A 17,901-nucleotide genomic window follows, 5' to 3' on the forward strand; every position below is an offset into this window, starting at 1 on the left:
CCTCCTTGAATTTTACTTACCAGCATGAGACTGTGTTTCTTTGGATCATTTACAGTCATGTTGCATATCTCAACACAGAATCACATTCCCGCTCGACTCTTCCACATGTGACGGGTTATGAATGCTGCTAAACTGCATTACAACACACAACATACGTAAAAACTTGCATTCATTTGGACACGACTTTCTAAACCCAGATGAAAATGTCCATAATTTTGCAATCTTCTTTTTAAACAGGTTGTCTTTATAGTTATCTGTTCCTCATTCTCAATTTCAGTTTGAGCTTAAAGTACTTTATTTACATTATATAGCTTAACTACAATATTAGACAAAAATAGATGATTTAATGCTTGGTAATTTTTCACTCTAAAGCTCAAAATTGTGAAAAACTGATACTTTCAGAGGCTATCAAGCCAACATTCAAACATTCTCTTGAAAATTCACACCATAAATGCCACATTTGCTTAGTAATGAACAGCACATTTCACTTATTTACTTTATATTTCAGCTTTCAATTATTAGATTAGATCTAATAATTGAATAATAGATTAAATAATAGAATAATAGATTAAATATTAAATCTAGTTTTCTTTTAAATGTCTTTAATGGAGCCCAAAAAGTCTTTTAAAAGTACGAAAAAGTGATTTGAGATCACTCAAGATGTAGAATCATGTATAAATGAAAAAAAAAGTCTTGTCTACCTGTTATTTCTTATGATTACAGTCATATCACTTTGACTTTGGCGTTGACATGGGGGTGAGTAAAGTTTGAACTAATTGTTATATACTTGCACTAGCATACTACATATTTAACACAATACACATACACAATTAAGTTCAAACTTTGACCTGTGGAGGGCAGTAATACACTTAGCATCATCTACACTGCTGAAATTCTAATAGAGAAGAAGAAGAAGAGAGCTAGTTCAAGATGAGCATTTATGGTTAAAATGTATAAAATGTAAAAAAAAAATTTAGAAAATGAGCGATGGTTTCTCTAGATAAGACTCTTATTTCTCGTCTGGGATCACTGTAAACTGTAATTTTGACCTTCAACCATTTGGGCTCCAGTGAAGTCCACTATATGGAGAAAAATCCTGGAATGTTTTCATCAAAAACCTTAATTTCTTTTCGACTGAAGAGAGAAAGACATGAACATCTTGGATGACATGGAGGTGAGTAAATTATCAGGAAATTTTAATTTGAAAGTGAACTAATCCTTTAAAACAAACACCATCTAAATGTGTAGGGTTAGGGTTAAGTTTTCTTTCCATTAGAGTAAAAGACATGGAAGCAAAAACGGACCACAATCTTAAAATTGTCCACAACATGAAAGAAGTATTCCAAATGACACCAAAATAATTAAAATGATTTATTCATTTGTGCAAAATAAACAAAATATTAGTGAAACTACAAACCCGATTCCAAAAAAGTTGGGACACTGTACAAATTGTGAATAAAAACAGAATGCAATGATGTGGAAGTTTCAAATTTCAATATTTTATTCAGAATACAACATAGATGACATATCAAATGTTTAAACTGAGAAAATGTATCATTTTAAGGGGAAAATAAGTTGATTTTAAATTTCATGGCATCAACACATCTCAAAAAAGTGGGGACATGGCCATGTTTACCACTGTGTGGCATCCCCTCTTCTTTTTATAACAGTCTGCAAACGTCTGGGGACTGAGGAGACAAGTTGCTCAAGTTTAGGAATAGGAATGTTGTTCCATTCTTGTCTAAAACAGGCTTCTAGTTGCTCAACTGTCTTAGGTCTTCTTTGTTGCATCTTCCTCTTTATGATGCGCCAAATGTTTTCTATGGGTGAAAGATCTGGACTGCAGGCTGGCCATTTCAGTACCCGGATCCTTCTTCTACGCAGCCATGATGTTGTAATTGATGCAGTATGTGGTCTGGCATTGTCATGTTGGAAAATGCAAGGTCTTCCCTGAAAGAGACAACGTCTGGATGGGAGCATATGTTGTTCTAGAACTTGGATATACCTTTCAGCATTGATGGTGCCTTTCCAGATGTGTAAGCTGCCCATGCCACACACACTCATGCAACCCCATACCATCAGAGATGCAGGCTTCTGAACTGAGCGCTGATAACAACTTGGGTTGTCCTTGTCCTCTTTAGTCCGGGTGACATGGCGTCCCAGTATTCCAAAAAGAACTTCAAATTTTGATTCGTCTGACCACAGAACAGTTTTCCACTTTGCCACAGTCCATTTTAAATGAGCCTTGGCCCAGAGAAAACGCCTGCGCTTCTGGATCATGTTTAGATATGGCTTCTTTTTTGACCTATAGAGTTTTAGCCGGCAACAGCGAATGGCACGGTGGATTGTGTTCACCAACAATGTTTTCTGGAAGTATTCCTGAGCCCATGTTGTGATTTCCATTACAGTAGCATTCCTGTATGTGATGCAGTGCCGTCTAAGGGCCCGAAGATCACGGGCATCCAGTATGGTTTTCCGGCCTTGACCCTTACGCACAGAGATTGTTCCAGATTCTCTGAATCTTTGGATGATATTATGCACTGTAGATAATAATAACTTCAAACTCTTTGCAATTTTTCTCTGAGAAACTCCTTTCTGATATTGCTCCACTATTTTTGGCCGCAGCATTGGGGGAATTGGTGATCCTCTGCCCATCTTGACTTCTGAGAGACACTGCCACTCTGAGAGGCTCTTTTTATACCCAATCATGTTGCCAATTGACCTAATAAGTTGCAAATTGGTCCTCCAGCTGTTCCTTATATGTACATTTAATTTTTCCGGCCTCTTATTGCTACCTGTCCCAACTTTTTTGGAATGTGTAGCTCTCATGAAATCCAAAATGAGCCAATATTTGGCATGACATTTCAAAATGTCTCACTTTCAACATTTGATATGTTATCTATATTCGATTGTGAATAAAATATAAGTTTATGACATTTGTAAATGATTGCATTCCTTTTTTATTCACAATTTGTACAGTGTCCCAACTTTTTTGGAATTGGGTTTGTATGTCCCTCTCCTTGGTGCAGTCATGTCTGTGCACGTCCCTGCCTATAACATATCATAATATAATATCATTTGACAGTGGTAGTGAGTGACCATGTATGGTTTTACCTGTGGTTACCAAGTCTCACTGTGATGATATTTTCATTTAAGCCTAATAATTAATAAAATAATTTTTACCAATATATATATATATATATATATATATATATATAGATCGCACATCTTCACATATACTGAGGAGTCTGTAAGGAATCACTGTCTGGAATATCGCTGGCTTCCCATTCTGTGTTATTCGGGATTCAGTTCCACAGCGTTAGCGGCTCCTGCTGCTGGACAAAGACAGATGACGTCACGCGCAAACTTCTGACACTTCAGAGGTCAAAGTGGAGCGGCGCTGACGTAAACATTAGTGTAACACAAAAGTAAAAGCTTTAAAATCTACAGTTTACATTTTTATAACAACATCCATGTTTATGTATAATTATATAATTATAATTATTTTATTGTAATTAATTCAGTGACATGCTTTTTAAATTTTTAGGCAAATACTAGTAATAATAATAATAATAATATACACCAAAATATATATTATAAATAAAATATATATACCACCAATCAAACGTTTTTTTTTAAAGAAGTTTCTTCTGCTCAAATAGACACTTTTCACGGACTGTGATGACGCGTTTTGGTTTTAACGGTCATCAATATCGTAAATCCTGCAAAGTTTTTTATGTTTTCATTTTTTAAAAAACGTATGTACATTTATAACACTATTCTTAGTATTATATTACCTTTGCATCAAATTACAAAAACCTAGTAAACGCTGCTGTGAGGGTGTTCCCAGAGCCGTTGCTCTATGCAGCCATTGACGTCACTTTCCCGCCGGAACGCGCTTCCTCAGCTGGACTGAGTGGCAAAAGAAGCTGCTCAATGACTGGATTTAATAGAGGAAACTGCGAAAACACGAGTAAAACGATTACACTAAAGGTTGGGCTCAAGTGTTTCTTATGACATGTCAAAGAAACCTAATCCATGGATATTGACATGCAGCCAGGAATCGTGTTTCCTGACATTTATATGTGCCTGATTTCGACGCTGGGGAAATACATAAAGCAAATCTGACTTCATATTTTATATAACTACAATATAGGTAGGTTTAAATCCGAGTAATCACTTATATCAATGTTATATATATCGTCGTATCGTCCAGTCCTAATAAAACTTGTATAGTTTTGTCAGTGTTTATTTTAAATGCAGAATATAAGACGGTAAATATTTAATTGATGAGTTGTCAATGCAATATATAACAATGCAATATATAGGGTATGATTTTACCTCAAAATTCAACATTTTGACACAAAAAGATAACTGCAAAACATGTCCAGCTGTTTCTGTGAATTGCAGTGATCCATTTGCTTCTTTTTTCTGTAGCTTTCAGCAGTCTGTAAAAATATACCTCAGATTTTGTGTCAAAGCTATTTGTACAGTCAACTGCAAAGCTCTTTTCCGTTTTGGATGTGTTTTGTGTGTTTTTCGCGGCATTCACGCTGAAAACTAATGCTGCCACTCAGTCTTTGTGCCACTGTGGGCGTGACCGCGGTCATAACGGTCGACGGTGACGTCACATGCATACCCTCATGACATCTCTCTCTCTTCTGAATGCCGTTATCAATCGCTCTCTATTTTTTTCCTATTTATGAAAGTTGTGAAAACACTATTGTGGAGTTTTTCTTTTGCTATGATGTCTTCCGCTTCTCAGAAACCCGGACATGTGAAAAGGGTCTATTGTAAAATATTACATGAAAATAGAGCACTTTAAGTACATTATAGAAATGTACTTTTTTCACCTGGATCATTCTAATATGATGATTTGCTGCTCAAGAAACATTTATGATTATTATTATCAGAGAGCAGATAACTCACTGTTTATTTACATTCAGTATCAGTCCTTTCAAAAGGAATTAGTTCCTGTAAAAATAAAAATGATATTCCTGTGTGCTGATTTTTTCTTATCAAACACAAAAGTAGAAATTCATGTTCAGTGACCATGACTGTTATTCTCATACAAGTAGTGCAGTAGTAGGTTATAGGTTATCCAATCTATGTAATAAGTAATAGGATGTCACTGACAACCAACATCATGATGCATGCATTAAACAGCAGTCTTTGTGAAAGCTCAACAATTTCTTTATTTTTTAACCTGATAAAATACAAGCATGTAAAACGTTAAAGACCCCCTGTGGTGAAAATCAACTTTTTAATGTTGTTTATATGTCTGTATGGTGTTTTTAATGTACTTTTAGACAAACCATGTGCAAATTCATCAGTCAACACCATTACTGAGTATTTTCTCTTTGAAACTGCAGTGATCTAAAGATCGGTTTGAAATCGCTGGTGTTTCTGACATCACAAACTACCTTGTAACCAATCACGTCAATGTGCCAGCGGGCTTTAGCATATCATTAACTAAGCAAGAGTCGTTTAACATTACCAACACATTATTAGCTGTTTGATAACACAGTCAAGCAAAAGGCTAATCATATTAATTACTGTCATGTGTCCGATGTTGTAAAGAGTGATACCATTGTGCAGCGTTTACTGCAGTAAAGTTGACCGAGTGGATCTGAGTGAGTGGGGGCGGGGCTAATTAGCATATTCATAGATCCCCATATTCTAAATAAACCATAGAGACAGCATTTAGGCCACGCCCACACCGGGGAGGGGCAATCTAACCCAAACTGTGGTGTTTATAAAGAAATAGGATGTCACAGACAACCAACATTATGTGATGTTTTTAAAGAAAGTACTATATGAACATAGACATTTCAGTAAATATCTCTGATAGAAGTTTAAGTGATTCATATTTATCAATTCAAAGATAACAGTGAAACACAAAATCAAAGGATACAGGTTGCTGCACCGGACTAAATCATAACTCTAAAAAGATTTCAAATTTCGATTACATTTATGTAAAGTATTATACATTTACAATTCTGAGTATTAATTAGAAATATTAACACACATATTTAACACATAATTACCAAATAAACTGCTGATTGTATTTACACAGCATATGTTTATCACATTTTTAAGCGTCCGTTTTACTCTGCAAACTGCAGGCATGCATCATTTTTTACTAAAGTATTGCTAATGTGAATGAATTTGAAGTTTGGATGCATTTTCTGACGTCTCTGGATTGTGCTGATCTATTGAGCTAGTTTCATATTTGATGTTTTAGATGCACTGTGTTCCTCACTTTTTTGAAGCCACATCTTCACCATTTCATTTGAACTTTGTCTCGTGTTTCCATCTGTAGGTGTTATAAAAATGACAATGTAAGAGACAGAGAATATAATTTAAACTGGTTCAGCACATATAATTTTACATTAGGCCTATGCACCGATCAGGCATAACATTATGACACCTTCCTAATATTGTGCTTGCTGCCAAAACAGCCCTGACCCGTCGAGGCATGGGCTCCTCTAGACCCCTGAAGGTGTGCTGTGGTATCTGCACCAAGATGTTAGCAGCAGATCCTTTAAGTCCTGTAAGTTGTGAGGTGGAGCCTCCATGGATCGGACTTGTTTGTTCAGCACATCCCACAGATGCTCCATTGGATTGAGATCGGGGGAATCTGGAGGCCAAGTCAACACCTCAGACTCGTTGTTGTGCTCCTCAAACCATTTTTACTTTGTGGCAGGAGCATTATCCTGCTGAAAGAGGACACAGCCACCAGGGAATACCGTTTCCATGAAAGGGTGTACATGGACTGAACAATGCTTAGGTAGGTGGTACGTGTCAAAGTAACATCCACATGGATGGCAGGACACAAGGTTTCCCAGCAGAACATTGCCCAAAGCATCACACTGCCTCCGCCGGCTTGCCTTCTTCCCATAGTGCATCCTGGTGCCATGTGTTCCCCATGTAAGCGACGCACATGCACCCGGCCATCCACTTCTTCCATTGCTCCGTGGTCCAGTTCTGATGCTCACTGTTGGCTCTTTCAGCAGTGGACAGGGGTCAGCATGGGCACCCTGACTGGTCTGCAGCTCCATACGCAACAAACTGATGCACTGTGTATTCTGACACCTTTCTATCAGAACCAGCATTAACTTCTTGAGCAGTTTGAGCTACAGTAGCTCGTCTGTTGGATCGGACCACACGGGCCAGCCTTCAATGAGCCTCGGCCGCCCATGACCCTGTCTCCGGTTCACCGTTCCTTCCTTGGAGCACTTTTGATAGATACTGACCACTGCAGACTGGGAACACCCACAAGAGCTGCAGTTTTGGAGATGCTCTGATCCAGTCGTCTAGCCATCACAATTTGGTCCTTGTCAAACTCGCTCAAATCCTTACGCTTGCCCATTTTTCCTGCTTCTAAAACATCAACACTGAGGACAAAATGTCCAATTGCTGCCTAATATATCCACCCACTAACAGGTGCCGTGATGAAGAGATCATCAGTTATTCACTTCACCTGTCAGTGCTCATAATGTTATGCCCGATCGGTTTATATAAATTAAGAAAAATATTTGCTTTAAGTTATTTTTTATGTAAAGCTAAATAACTCACCAGGATTCTGCAGAATGTTCGAGAGTCCATCCATTATAATTGTTTCCCATCTGCTTCCTTCTCTCCTTATCAGCTCCTTGAGTTTTTCATCAGCTGACACTGAAAGAGGAAAATGGCACAGAAAGAGTGCTCAAAACTTATGATATTAAGTGACCGTTTTAAGATGTCTTCTGACGTCATTTATGTTTTTAAAGTAATGAGCTCATTGTAAAGAAGGTGTATTGTGCTTAGCCCTCTAATTGCTGCATGCAGCTTTATATTATGGGTATTGAAATCAGATAGAAGTGCCAACTTACAATCTGGAGTGTCTAACATGCTACTGTCACTTTCCACTTCTATGCCAGCGTCTGACTCTTCATCTCTACATCCAGGGAAATTCATCCCTAATAACTCTAACTTTAACTTCTTTTTGATCGCATTACACCTGTTGTTCAGCTCCTGGTTTATTAATTTCTCAACATGATCAGCGTTCAGAATTATTTCCTTGTCAGGTACAGGAACTTCTGCAGCACATTGTGTGTGGAGACTGAACAGACTGATTTGTGCCGCCATCTCATCGATCTTCTGGAGCAGCTCTGTGATTTGAGCTTGAACGTTATCTGGATTTTTTATTGTTCCTTGTTTATCCTTCTTTTTTCTCTTGTGTTTTCTTGTGTGTTCAGCTCTCTGAAGGCTTTTCTCTGGATCACTGTATTTTGGTATGTTGAAACGAAACAGACTGTTTTCTGCTGCCATCTCATCGATCTTCTGGAGCAGCTCTGTGACTTGATCTCTGTTCTTCTTGTCTGTGTTGTCAAAGATGTGATATCTGTTCCTGCATTTCTCAATCAGCCACTGGAGGGCGTCACCTTCACTCTCAATGTGCTGCTCGATTGATATGTCTGTAAACCTGTCACCCCATGTGAACAGAACTATGGTGTGTCTCCAGACCTCTTCTCCAAGAATGGCCATATACTCTTCAATAATTTTTTTCTGTTCAATGTTGAATGCAGTATCAATAGGAATCACCAAGATCATGGCGTGAGGGAATTGCATATGTTGTGATTGGCTGATGCTCTCCAGGATTGCGGCCTGAGCAAACTTTGGGTTGAATTTACACGAGAAATATTTCCACCAGCCTGGGGTGTCCAACACAGTTATTTTTCTGTCATTTACTTTACTTGAATATTTTGGGCACTTTTCTGTCCCTTCTGTTTTAACTTTTTCATTATTGAAGATAGTGTGTATGGTTGAACTCTTCCCAGAAAGGATCCAACCAAGCAGTACAATTCTTGTTTCTGAGAACAGAGCCCCAGCTTCTTGAAGAAAACATGAAAATGTCAGGATTTCATTATACTTTTTTTTAAAAAATAGTACTTATTTGCATGTTTGAAACGTGCACTATACCAGTTCAAACTTAGGACACATATTTCCAATGTGTAAGACCAATAATAGTAAAATGATAATAATCAACTCTTAAATAACAAAAATGTAAAACTGAAAATGATGTAATGACCAAAACATGCTATAACAGATTCATTTGTGAAAACTCTTATGTTATTGATTGCCAGTGAAAATTTGGTTAAACAATTTAATTAAAAACATTTATTAAAATTAATTAAAAGGTTAGTCCGCCCAAAAATGAAAATTCTGTCATTTATTACTCACCCTCATGCTGTTCCACACCTGTAAGACCTTCATTCATCTTCAGAACACACATTAAGATATTTTTGATGAAATGTGACGGCTCAGTGAGGCAGCAGAAACAGTTCATTTGACTACAGAGTAGGCATGTGACGGCATCAAATTTTCATGTTGCGATTAATTGCTGAAGCTTTTATCATGGTATATGGTGTTATCACAATATTGAAATAAGTTGCAAAAAAAGTGTTGTCATAGTATAACAGGTTTAAGAACTCTTTTTGTAATAAGAACTCTGAATGTTTAAATACAATAATGCAATACACCAAAAATATATAAAGTAAAATGTTCAAACAGGTTAAAGTGCAAAAGAATTAGGCTATAAAGAACAACAGGTAATAGCTGCATTTGTCACAGAAAGTATTATTTTTGTTAATGTTAAGAAATACAACTGATCATTGTTAGTTTTATCTCAGGTCCATTAAATAGGTTCTTTTGATTTTAGTAATGTTATTAAACAGTAACTAAGAAATTAACATTAACTAAGAATAATTAATGCTTTATAAGTATTTTTCATTGTCAGTTTGGTAATAATGAATTGACATGTAAACTAATGAAGCTTTATGTCTCAAAGTTTTACTGAACAATAACAAATAATCAGAACATTTCTAATCATTAGGGCATGTAGTCCAAATTAAAATATAAAAATGTTTAAGTTTGAAAATAAATAGCCTATTAAGTCTTTAAGTATTTGGTGCTGTGATGAACAACATTGAGATTACAAAGAAATGAATGGCTGTTTGAAGCATTTTAAAAACTTCACTAGTGCAGTTGCTTTGTTTGCGGGGTTTCCGGGGTAACCGCTGCATTTCTGCTGTTCCATCAGCGCCCTCTGCAGTCAAGAGAGTGAACGCGCACTTTCATTCAGCGTGTCTCCGTCACTCATTCAGCCATGTGCTTCTCATGCACGTTGGGCTTGTTTACATCTGAGCGCGCGTCCCTTTGACGCAGAATACAGCGGTGTTGTGCATTTTATATGGTTGACAGGAAAGTATTCTTAATGCATTATAAAAATTTTAATAATTGGTAATAAATTATTATTTACTGTATTTTGAAGTGCCCACGATAACTATATTGTGCATATTCATTATCGTGATATATCACATTACCAAATATCGGCACATGTCTAGTACAGAGGTTTAGCTTTAATAATATAAAGTGACGAGAATACTTTTTGTGTCTCGTTTACTGAAATCACGTGATTTTGGCGCTCCGAACTTGAATGAAGTGGAACGACATGACGGTGAGTAATAAATGACAGAATTTTCATTTTTGGGTGAACTAACTCTTTAATCAAAACTAAATCCATAAAATGATCCCATGATTGGACCCTAAAAGGTTCTATATAAGAAGCGACTGTATTTAAATGTCGTAAAAATGTATTTAAACATTTGACTGCACGTTTCTGTGAATTACTTACTTAATTCTTTCAGCAGTTTTCTTTTGTCCTGCAACATTTTTTGTCTGGCTTTTGCTTTATCTTCGTTTTCATCTCTCTTTCTCTTTATCTCCAGCAGCATGTCATCATGTGTTTCAAAATGCTTGCCATTATTTGCTGCCACAACATTATCAATCTTGTCAAGCAGTTCTTGAACTGCAGCACTTTTATTTTCATTCTCAAAGATGTGATATCTTTGTCCACATCTCTGTATGATCTGCTGCAGATCTTGATTCTTTATGTGCTGCTCAATGTTTTTGTCCTTCAGTGAATCGGCTCGTGTAACTATAGTGTGTCTCCAGATCCTCTCACCAAACAGACTAAAGTGCTTCTCAATGCTGAGTCTATTTTCTTCAGTGAAAGGCAAACTGAGGTTAATGACCAGGAGAAAGACATGAGGTCCCGGTGGACACTTGAAGACACTGCAAACCAGCTCCTGTTTGACAACCTCTGGAGAATCCTGCAAACCAAATATCTGCCACCAGCATGGAGTGTTAATCAGGGTTATCTTCCTTCCATTCACGTCACCATCTCTTCTCACAGACTTCACAAAATGTTTGTCAGACTCAACTTCATCACCTAAAAGCCTGTTTATCACTGAGGCTTTATCAGATTTCTGCCACCCCAGAACAACAGCTCTTAGTCCTGTCAGAAAAAAACATGAGGACGTTGAAAAGTCAAACTGAAATTCCTTTTTACATTTTATTATTTTAATTAAAAAAACATTAAAGTATCCAAACCTCAATAGTGATTCACACTGAAAAGTTATTTTTAGTAGTAAAATAAACTTTAACAAATAAACTTTTTGATTTTTGCGTGCGACTCATTGCGTTTTGATGCAAGTTATGGATTTACTTTAGAAAGTGCATTGTAAACATATTTGTTTCAAATAAATAATACACACTAAAAAAAAAAATTACGAACCATCAAACTGTCCAAATGTGGTTTAAAAAGCCAATTAAATCGGATTTTGGAAATGCATTTAAACAGTAAGATCAGATTTCCTGTAGTCTTTCTTACTTTCTGGACACATTGCGCAGTCGTGTCTACAGCTTTAAATCCAGCATGCTAAACCACAAAGTTTCCAGAGTGATATAAAAACCTGGTAACCACTAGAAAATAAAAGCTCTGGAAGAGTGTGCCTAACTCTATACATTTAGGTATGTTCGTAGACTAAACAGTTTCATTTACATTTAATGCATTTAGATGGTTTATATCAATACAAAGCAAATGATAAGTTGACAGCTCAACAAACTTCCAGCAAACTTTACCTTGTTCCATCTTTTCCACACCCCTTCTGTTTTGTTTTCCAAAACAAAAACCTGGAAGGAAGGAAAATCAAACCGTAGCATAACTAATAAAATCACATAAAAAGCCATTTTAAAAACTAAATATGTACTCAATACACACCCAGGATAAATAAAAGTACACTTCAGCTTGAGATTCTAATGCTCAGAAATTAAACAAGTGAGTTTCTATCCTAAACCCCCTATCTATCCACATGAAACCAGAATATCAGGCTTGTCTAATAATAATAATAAAAATATGTTTAATTTATATAGTGCCTTTCCCAAGCTCAAGGACGCTTTACAAAAGCAGTAACATAATAGACAGTCAATTCACAAATCATAAACAGTCATTTCACAATCAATTAATCAGTTAAGTGGACAGTAGACATTTCCCTAGTCCAGGGATAGAAATGATTGCAGGTGCATATCATGGTACAATTACGTACAGAAAACAGAGATACATAAAATAGTATAAATAGCAACAGGAATAGTGTCAATAAGTAACAAACAAGAATAGTAGATGCAACATAAAATACATAGAACAAAAATACACAGAGAGAATTACAGCTGGTAGTATAAGATGAGGAGAGTGTCTAAAGAACATGTTATGACTGATAGTATTGGATAAGCAAGTAGGTTTTAAGTTGTGATTTAAATACAGAGAGTGAGATTATTGTCCTTAGTGCCAGTGGTAGAGAGATCCATTGTTTCAGTGCAACGACGGAAAATGACCTGCCGCCCATTGAAGCTAGCCGAAATCTAGGTACAGTAAGAAGTTCACTCCCTGAAGATCGAAGTGATCGAGATGGAACATAAGGAGACAGTAGATCAGAGAGATAAGGAGCAGCAAGGCCATTTAGTGATTTAAAAGTAAGCATGCAGGATTTTGTAAGTAATGCGAGATGATACAGGGAGCCGATGGAGTTTAAATAAGATAGGGGTAATATGAGCAGATCGTTTGGTGTGGGTTAATATTCTTGCAGCAGAATTTTGAATGTATTGTAAAAGAGAGATAGAGTGCAATGGTAATCCAGAAAAAAAAAGAATTACAGTAGTCGAGGTGTGATGTAATAAAAGCATGCACTAATGATTCAGCATCTTTTGGGGAAACATATGAACAAAGTTGGGCTAAATGGCGAAGCTGGAAAAGGCAGCTTTAGAAAGTTTACTAATGTAAACATCCAAGGATCAAGAGTAATGCCTACATTTCTGACAGTATCAGATGAAAAAATTGCTGTAGCATCAAGATTGAAAACTAGGAACATTTATTATATTTTTTGTTAGTGATGGGGAGCCAGTAATTAAAATTTCTGTTTTGCTCAAATTCAGACTTAGAAAATTAGCCTTTAGCTCAGTAACACAGGTAGACAGTGATGTGGTCTGGTGAAGAGAATCTGGTCGGCAAGCATATCTGAATATCATCAGCATAACAGAAAAAAAACTCCGTAGTTTTAAAAATGCAGAAAAACTTACAGTATAAAACTGTAATTACAAGAAAATTTGAATGTAAACCAATAAATCCAACAATGCACACTACTACTAAAATCTGTTTTGTACCTTTAACATATACTGACAACCACCATAATAATGCAGGTGGTAAAAGAGAAAGCCACATGAAGAATCAGAGTTCATCACAAGTAGCTTTTCTACGAGCTGAAGTATATACTAATATATAGAAGGTGCACAGAGTCATTCACGCAAACACAAAACACCATCATGGTAACCCACAACACTTACATAATGCAATAAACATTCATTAAACAACAGAAGATGTAACATAAAACCCTAATGTACATAACTGATAACAAAAACTATGAAGAAACATGATTATTTAAACAAAATACTTTCAAATCGGGAGTGTCTCAAAGGGGATTGTGGGAATATCAGTTCACAGTTTTTGTCTGTAAATTATACATTGATTTGTTCTTTTTTACTTCTAAAAATTGTAAAAAATTAACAGCATTTTACTGTCAAATTACATGAAAATGTCTGGTTAGAGGTTTTACAGTTTTTCCCTGTATATAGTACAGGAACTTACTGTTAACCTATTAACACTGTAGCGTTTTTACAACATTTTACAGTTAAAATCGCATTCATTTTTTACAGCGAGTGATAATGAAAACCATGACGACGGATAATATGTCCAAGAGGCAAGATATACCAGTCAAAAGTTTGGACATGGTAAGATTTTTAATGTCTTTAAAAGAAGTTTCGTCTGCTCACCAAGGCTGCACTTATTTAATTAAAAATACAGTAAAAACAGCAATATTGTGAAATATTATTACAATTTAAAATAACTGTTTTCAGTTTGAATATATTTTATAAAGTAATTTATTCCTGTGATCAAATCTGAATTTTCAGCATCATTACTCCAGTCTTCAGTGTCACATGATCCTTCAGAAATCATTCTGATAGGATGATTTGATGCTCAGGAAACATTTATTGTGTACAATTGTACAAAATATTTGTGTACAATATTTGTTTTTTCAGGATTATTTGATGAATAGAAAGTTCAAAAGAACAGCATTTATAATCTTTTGTAACATTATAAATGTCTTTGCTGTCACTTTTGATCGATTTAACGCATCCTTGCTGAATAAACGTTTCTTGCACCCCAAAAAAATAAAAATAAATGCGGCGCCAGTTTCGTTTTTTTCCGTAAGTAGAATAAGGAAGGCGTAGGACATTCAGCGTAAACGTTTTGAAGAATGCGGAAACGGGAAGTACGTTCAAGGCGATATTTTGTGTTTATAAAGCATATACAGTTGTATTTTTTTAAAGAAAATGAGCGATGGTTTCTCTAGATAAGACTCTTATTCCTCGTCTGGGATCATGTAGAGCTCTTTGAAGCTGCACTGAAACTGACATTTGGACCCCAGTGAAGTCCACTATATGGAGAAAATACTGGAATGTTTTCCTCAAAAACCCTCATTTCTTTTTGACTGACGAAAGAAAGACATGGACATCTTGAATGACATGGAGGTGAGTAAATTATCATGAAAATTTTATTTAAAAGTGGACTAATCATTTAATGCACAAGTGATTGTAGTACATAAAACAATAATAAAATTGTCATAAAAATATAGGGGAAAATATTAGATATTGGTTATTTTAAATTGATTTCAAATTAAAAGCAAGAGATGAGATTTTAAAAAATATATCAATTAGACAAAGGTCATATAAAAACTGTTATTAGGCTACACCCAACATTTCTGTCCCCCTCACTTCTGAAATGATGGCTAAGCCCCTGGCGGGCCCCCGCGTGTTGGGGGGAGATAACCCGGGTTGCGTCAACAGAAGATGGTCATGCATCGACGATAGCCAGAGATATGTCAAAAGCATCAAATATTGGCAATATTAAGAGGATTAGGTATTTCCAATTAATGTAGGCCTGTTACATTCTTCTAGTTTATTATTATTACTATTAGGTTAGGCTACATTCATTATTATAGTAGTATCTATTATCTATATATTATATAGGCCTACATTCATTATTAAATTAATATAATAAATTTGCCCCGCAATAATTTCATATAAAAGATTAGGCTGTAAGCTCATCGGTGAAAATGTTTTAAACATTTTTAGGTCTATTATACAATTAATTATAGCCCTATAATTAAAATTATTAACAGTCTATAATATTTCCTAACACTGTAGTCATCAATGGAAATTAAGAGCAGCTTCACTTCAAGCACCGACTTTAAAAAACAAGCTGTTTAACACGAAATACTATTCTTCTCATTTGTTTCACTATATGTACAGGCCACAAGAGAAATAATGGAATAAATTAAGCATATTATGTTGAAATTCGTCTCTGAGAGAATCGGTAATGGAGCGTCAGACATCTCAGTCACTTTTTACTTTCACTTTGATAACCACTGCTATGTGTTTTTGGTTGTGAGGGAAAGATTACCTTTTTCAGCTTCCCAAAGAACCCAGCGTTAAGGGAACAGAGGATGAAGTTTGTTTTTCCGAGGCAGCAACGGAGTTGTGCACGTATGTTTATTTGTTCCCGGGATTTCGGTAATGATGGCAATCTTCAGCTCCGCCCCAGTGGGGTGCACGGGGGATGGGGGGGTTTGAGCCCTTGCCCCTTTGATCGCGAAAGTGAAAGTGCCCCCTTTCAGAACACAAATTAAGATATTTTTTGTTGAAATCCGATGGCTCAGTGAGTCCTGCAGTCAGCAATGGCATTTCCTCTCTCAAGATCCATTAATGTACTAAAAACATATTTAAATCAGTTCATGTGAGTACAGTGGTTCAATATTAATATTATAAAGCCACGAGAATATTTTTGGTGCGCCAAAAAAACAAAATAACGACTTATATAGTGATGGTCGATTTCAAAACACTGCTTCAGGAAGCTTCAGAGCGTTATGAATCAGCGTGTCGAATCAGCGTGTTGAATCAGCGGTTCGGAGCGCCAAAGTCACGTGATTTCAGCCGTTTGGCGGTTTGACACACGATCCGAATCATGATTCGACACAAAAGATTCATAACGCTCCGAAGCTTCCTGAAGCAGTGTTTTGAAATTGGCCATCACTATATAAGTCGTTATTTTGTTTTGTTTTTTGGTGCACCAAAAATATTCTCGTGGCTTTATAATATTAATATTGAACCACTGTACTCACATGAACTGATTTAAATATGTTTTTAGTACATTAATGGATCTTGAGAGAGGAAATGTCACTGCTGGCTGCAGGACTCACTGAGCCAATGGATTTCAACAAAAATATCTTAATTTGTGTTCTGAAGATTAATGAAGGTCTTATGGGTGTGGAACGACATGAGGGAGAGTAATAAATGAAAGCATTTTCATTTTTGGGTGAACTAACCCTTTAAAGGTGCTAAAGAGGATGTTTTGTTTTATACATTTTTGCAATATTACTTGAAACTGTCTTTACTAACTGATAAAAGACTATTTATTAGGTGCACTGAAAGGAATAATATTAATATCTGTGCAAGAGGTAGGGCCTTAAAAACATCAGCCGATTGGCCCTCTGGCTTGTCAATCACTGCCGTGACGTTCCTTGTGAGAGACGAGCGCGGCTGCGCGCTCCAGTAACTTTCCACACTCCACAGGCGCCGCATGCAATGTTTTTGTCAGGAGACAGGGGTAACAACTGCAGATTATGAGTTACCTGCGGTGAGTCCGATATAATGAATCCACTAACACAACACAGTGAATGCAGGTGGTAAACACTCGTGTTCCAATACTCGTGCACGAGTTTTGGGAGGCGTTCCCTCAGTAACAGCCTTTGGTTTCTCAGTCGACGAAAAGATCCTCTGTAGCACCTTTAAAGACAATATAATTGAGCCTGTGAAATTCTCAGAGTGTTAAAACCAGATGGAGCAGTGAGACTGTGTGGAGACTACAGGGTAACTATTAACAGAGAGTCGTCACTTGAGCAGTATCCCATTGCTCGAGAAAAATACAGTAAATTAGATATGAGTCACACATATCAACAGATTCTGTTAGATGAGACGACAAAGCAATATGTGACAGTGAATACACATAAAGGATTGTTCACGTACACCCGATTACCTTTTGGGGTCAGTTCCAGTCCAGCAATCTTCCAGAGGACTATGGAAGGGGTCCCGAAAGGCATTTCAAAGGTGACTGTATATCTGGACGATATCTTGCTGACAGGACGAGATGATCAGGAGCATTTGAGAACATTGGATCAAGTGTTGCAACGGTTGGAGGAAAGAGGATGGTGTAAGTCTTTGAAAAGGAACTCATTTTCCTAGGACATAAAGTGGATGCCACTGGTATTCATCCCGTTCCTGAAAAAGTCCAAGCAGTACAAGATGCACCAACACCGACATCAGTAACGGAGTTTAAAGCATATCTGGGACTGGTTCCTGCCAAATCTTTCAACACTGCTTGCTCCCTCACGCAGACTTTTGAAAAAG

The 17,901-nt window shown here is 36.5% G+C and overlaps 1 protein-coding gene across 2 annotated transcripts; it reads right to left on the reverse strand.

The window, feature by feature from the left end:
- Window positions 1-5,339: 5,339 nt before the first annotated feature.
- Window positions 5,340-16,031, reverse strand: LOC125256808 (GTPase IMAP family member 8-like). Of its 2 annotated transcripts, none has more exons than XM_048173030.1 (6): window positions 15,899-16,031; window positions 11,968-12,018; window positions 10,679-11,341; window positions 7,875-8,873; window positions 7,579-7,677; window positions 5,340-6,316 (listed from the first exon to the last, which is right to left on the reverse strand). In XM_048173030.1, exons 2-6 carry the CDS (start codon window positions 11,975-11,977, stop codon window positions 6,213-6,215), a joined length of 1,875 nt encoding a protein of 624 aa, XP_048028987.1. In that variant the 5' UTR covers window positions 11,978-12,018; window positions 15,899-16,031; the 3' UTR covers window positions 5,340-6,212. The 2 variants fall into 2 exon arrangements, with proteins under 2 accessions (XP_048028987.1, XP_048028986.1); XM_048173029.1 differs by having other exon boundaries at window positions 7,875-8,876; window positions 15,899-16,030.
- Window positions 16,032-17,901: the final 1,870 nt, after the last annotated feature.

This window comes from Megalobrama amblycephala, linkage group LG21, assembly GCF_018812025.1.
Source record: "Megalobrama amblycephala isolate DHTTF-2021 linkage group LG21, ASM1881202v1, whole genome shotgun sequence".
Classification (NCBI taxonomy): Eukaryota; Metazoa; Chordata; class Actinopteri; order Cypriniformes; family Xenocyprididae; genus Megalobrama; species Megalobrama amblycephala.

What these genes read in the sequence shown, in the direction of transcription:
- LOC125256808 (XM_048173029.1), bottom strand. An exon ending in AAAACTGCTGAAAGAATTAA is followed by an intron (nt 8,877 to 10,678) that starts GTAAGTAATTCA and finishes GTTTTCTTCAAG; the next exon opens with AAGCTGGGGCTCTGTTCTCA. An exon ending in GAACATTCTGCAGAATCCTG is followed by an intron (nt 6,317 to 7,578) that starts GTGAGTTATTTA and finishes TAACACCTACAG; the next exon opens with ATGGAAACACGAGACAAAGT.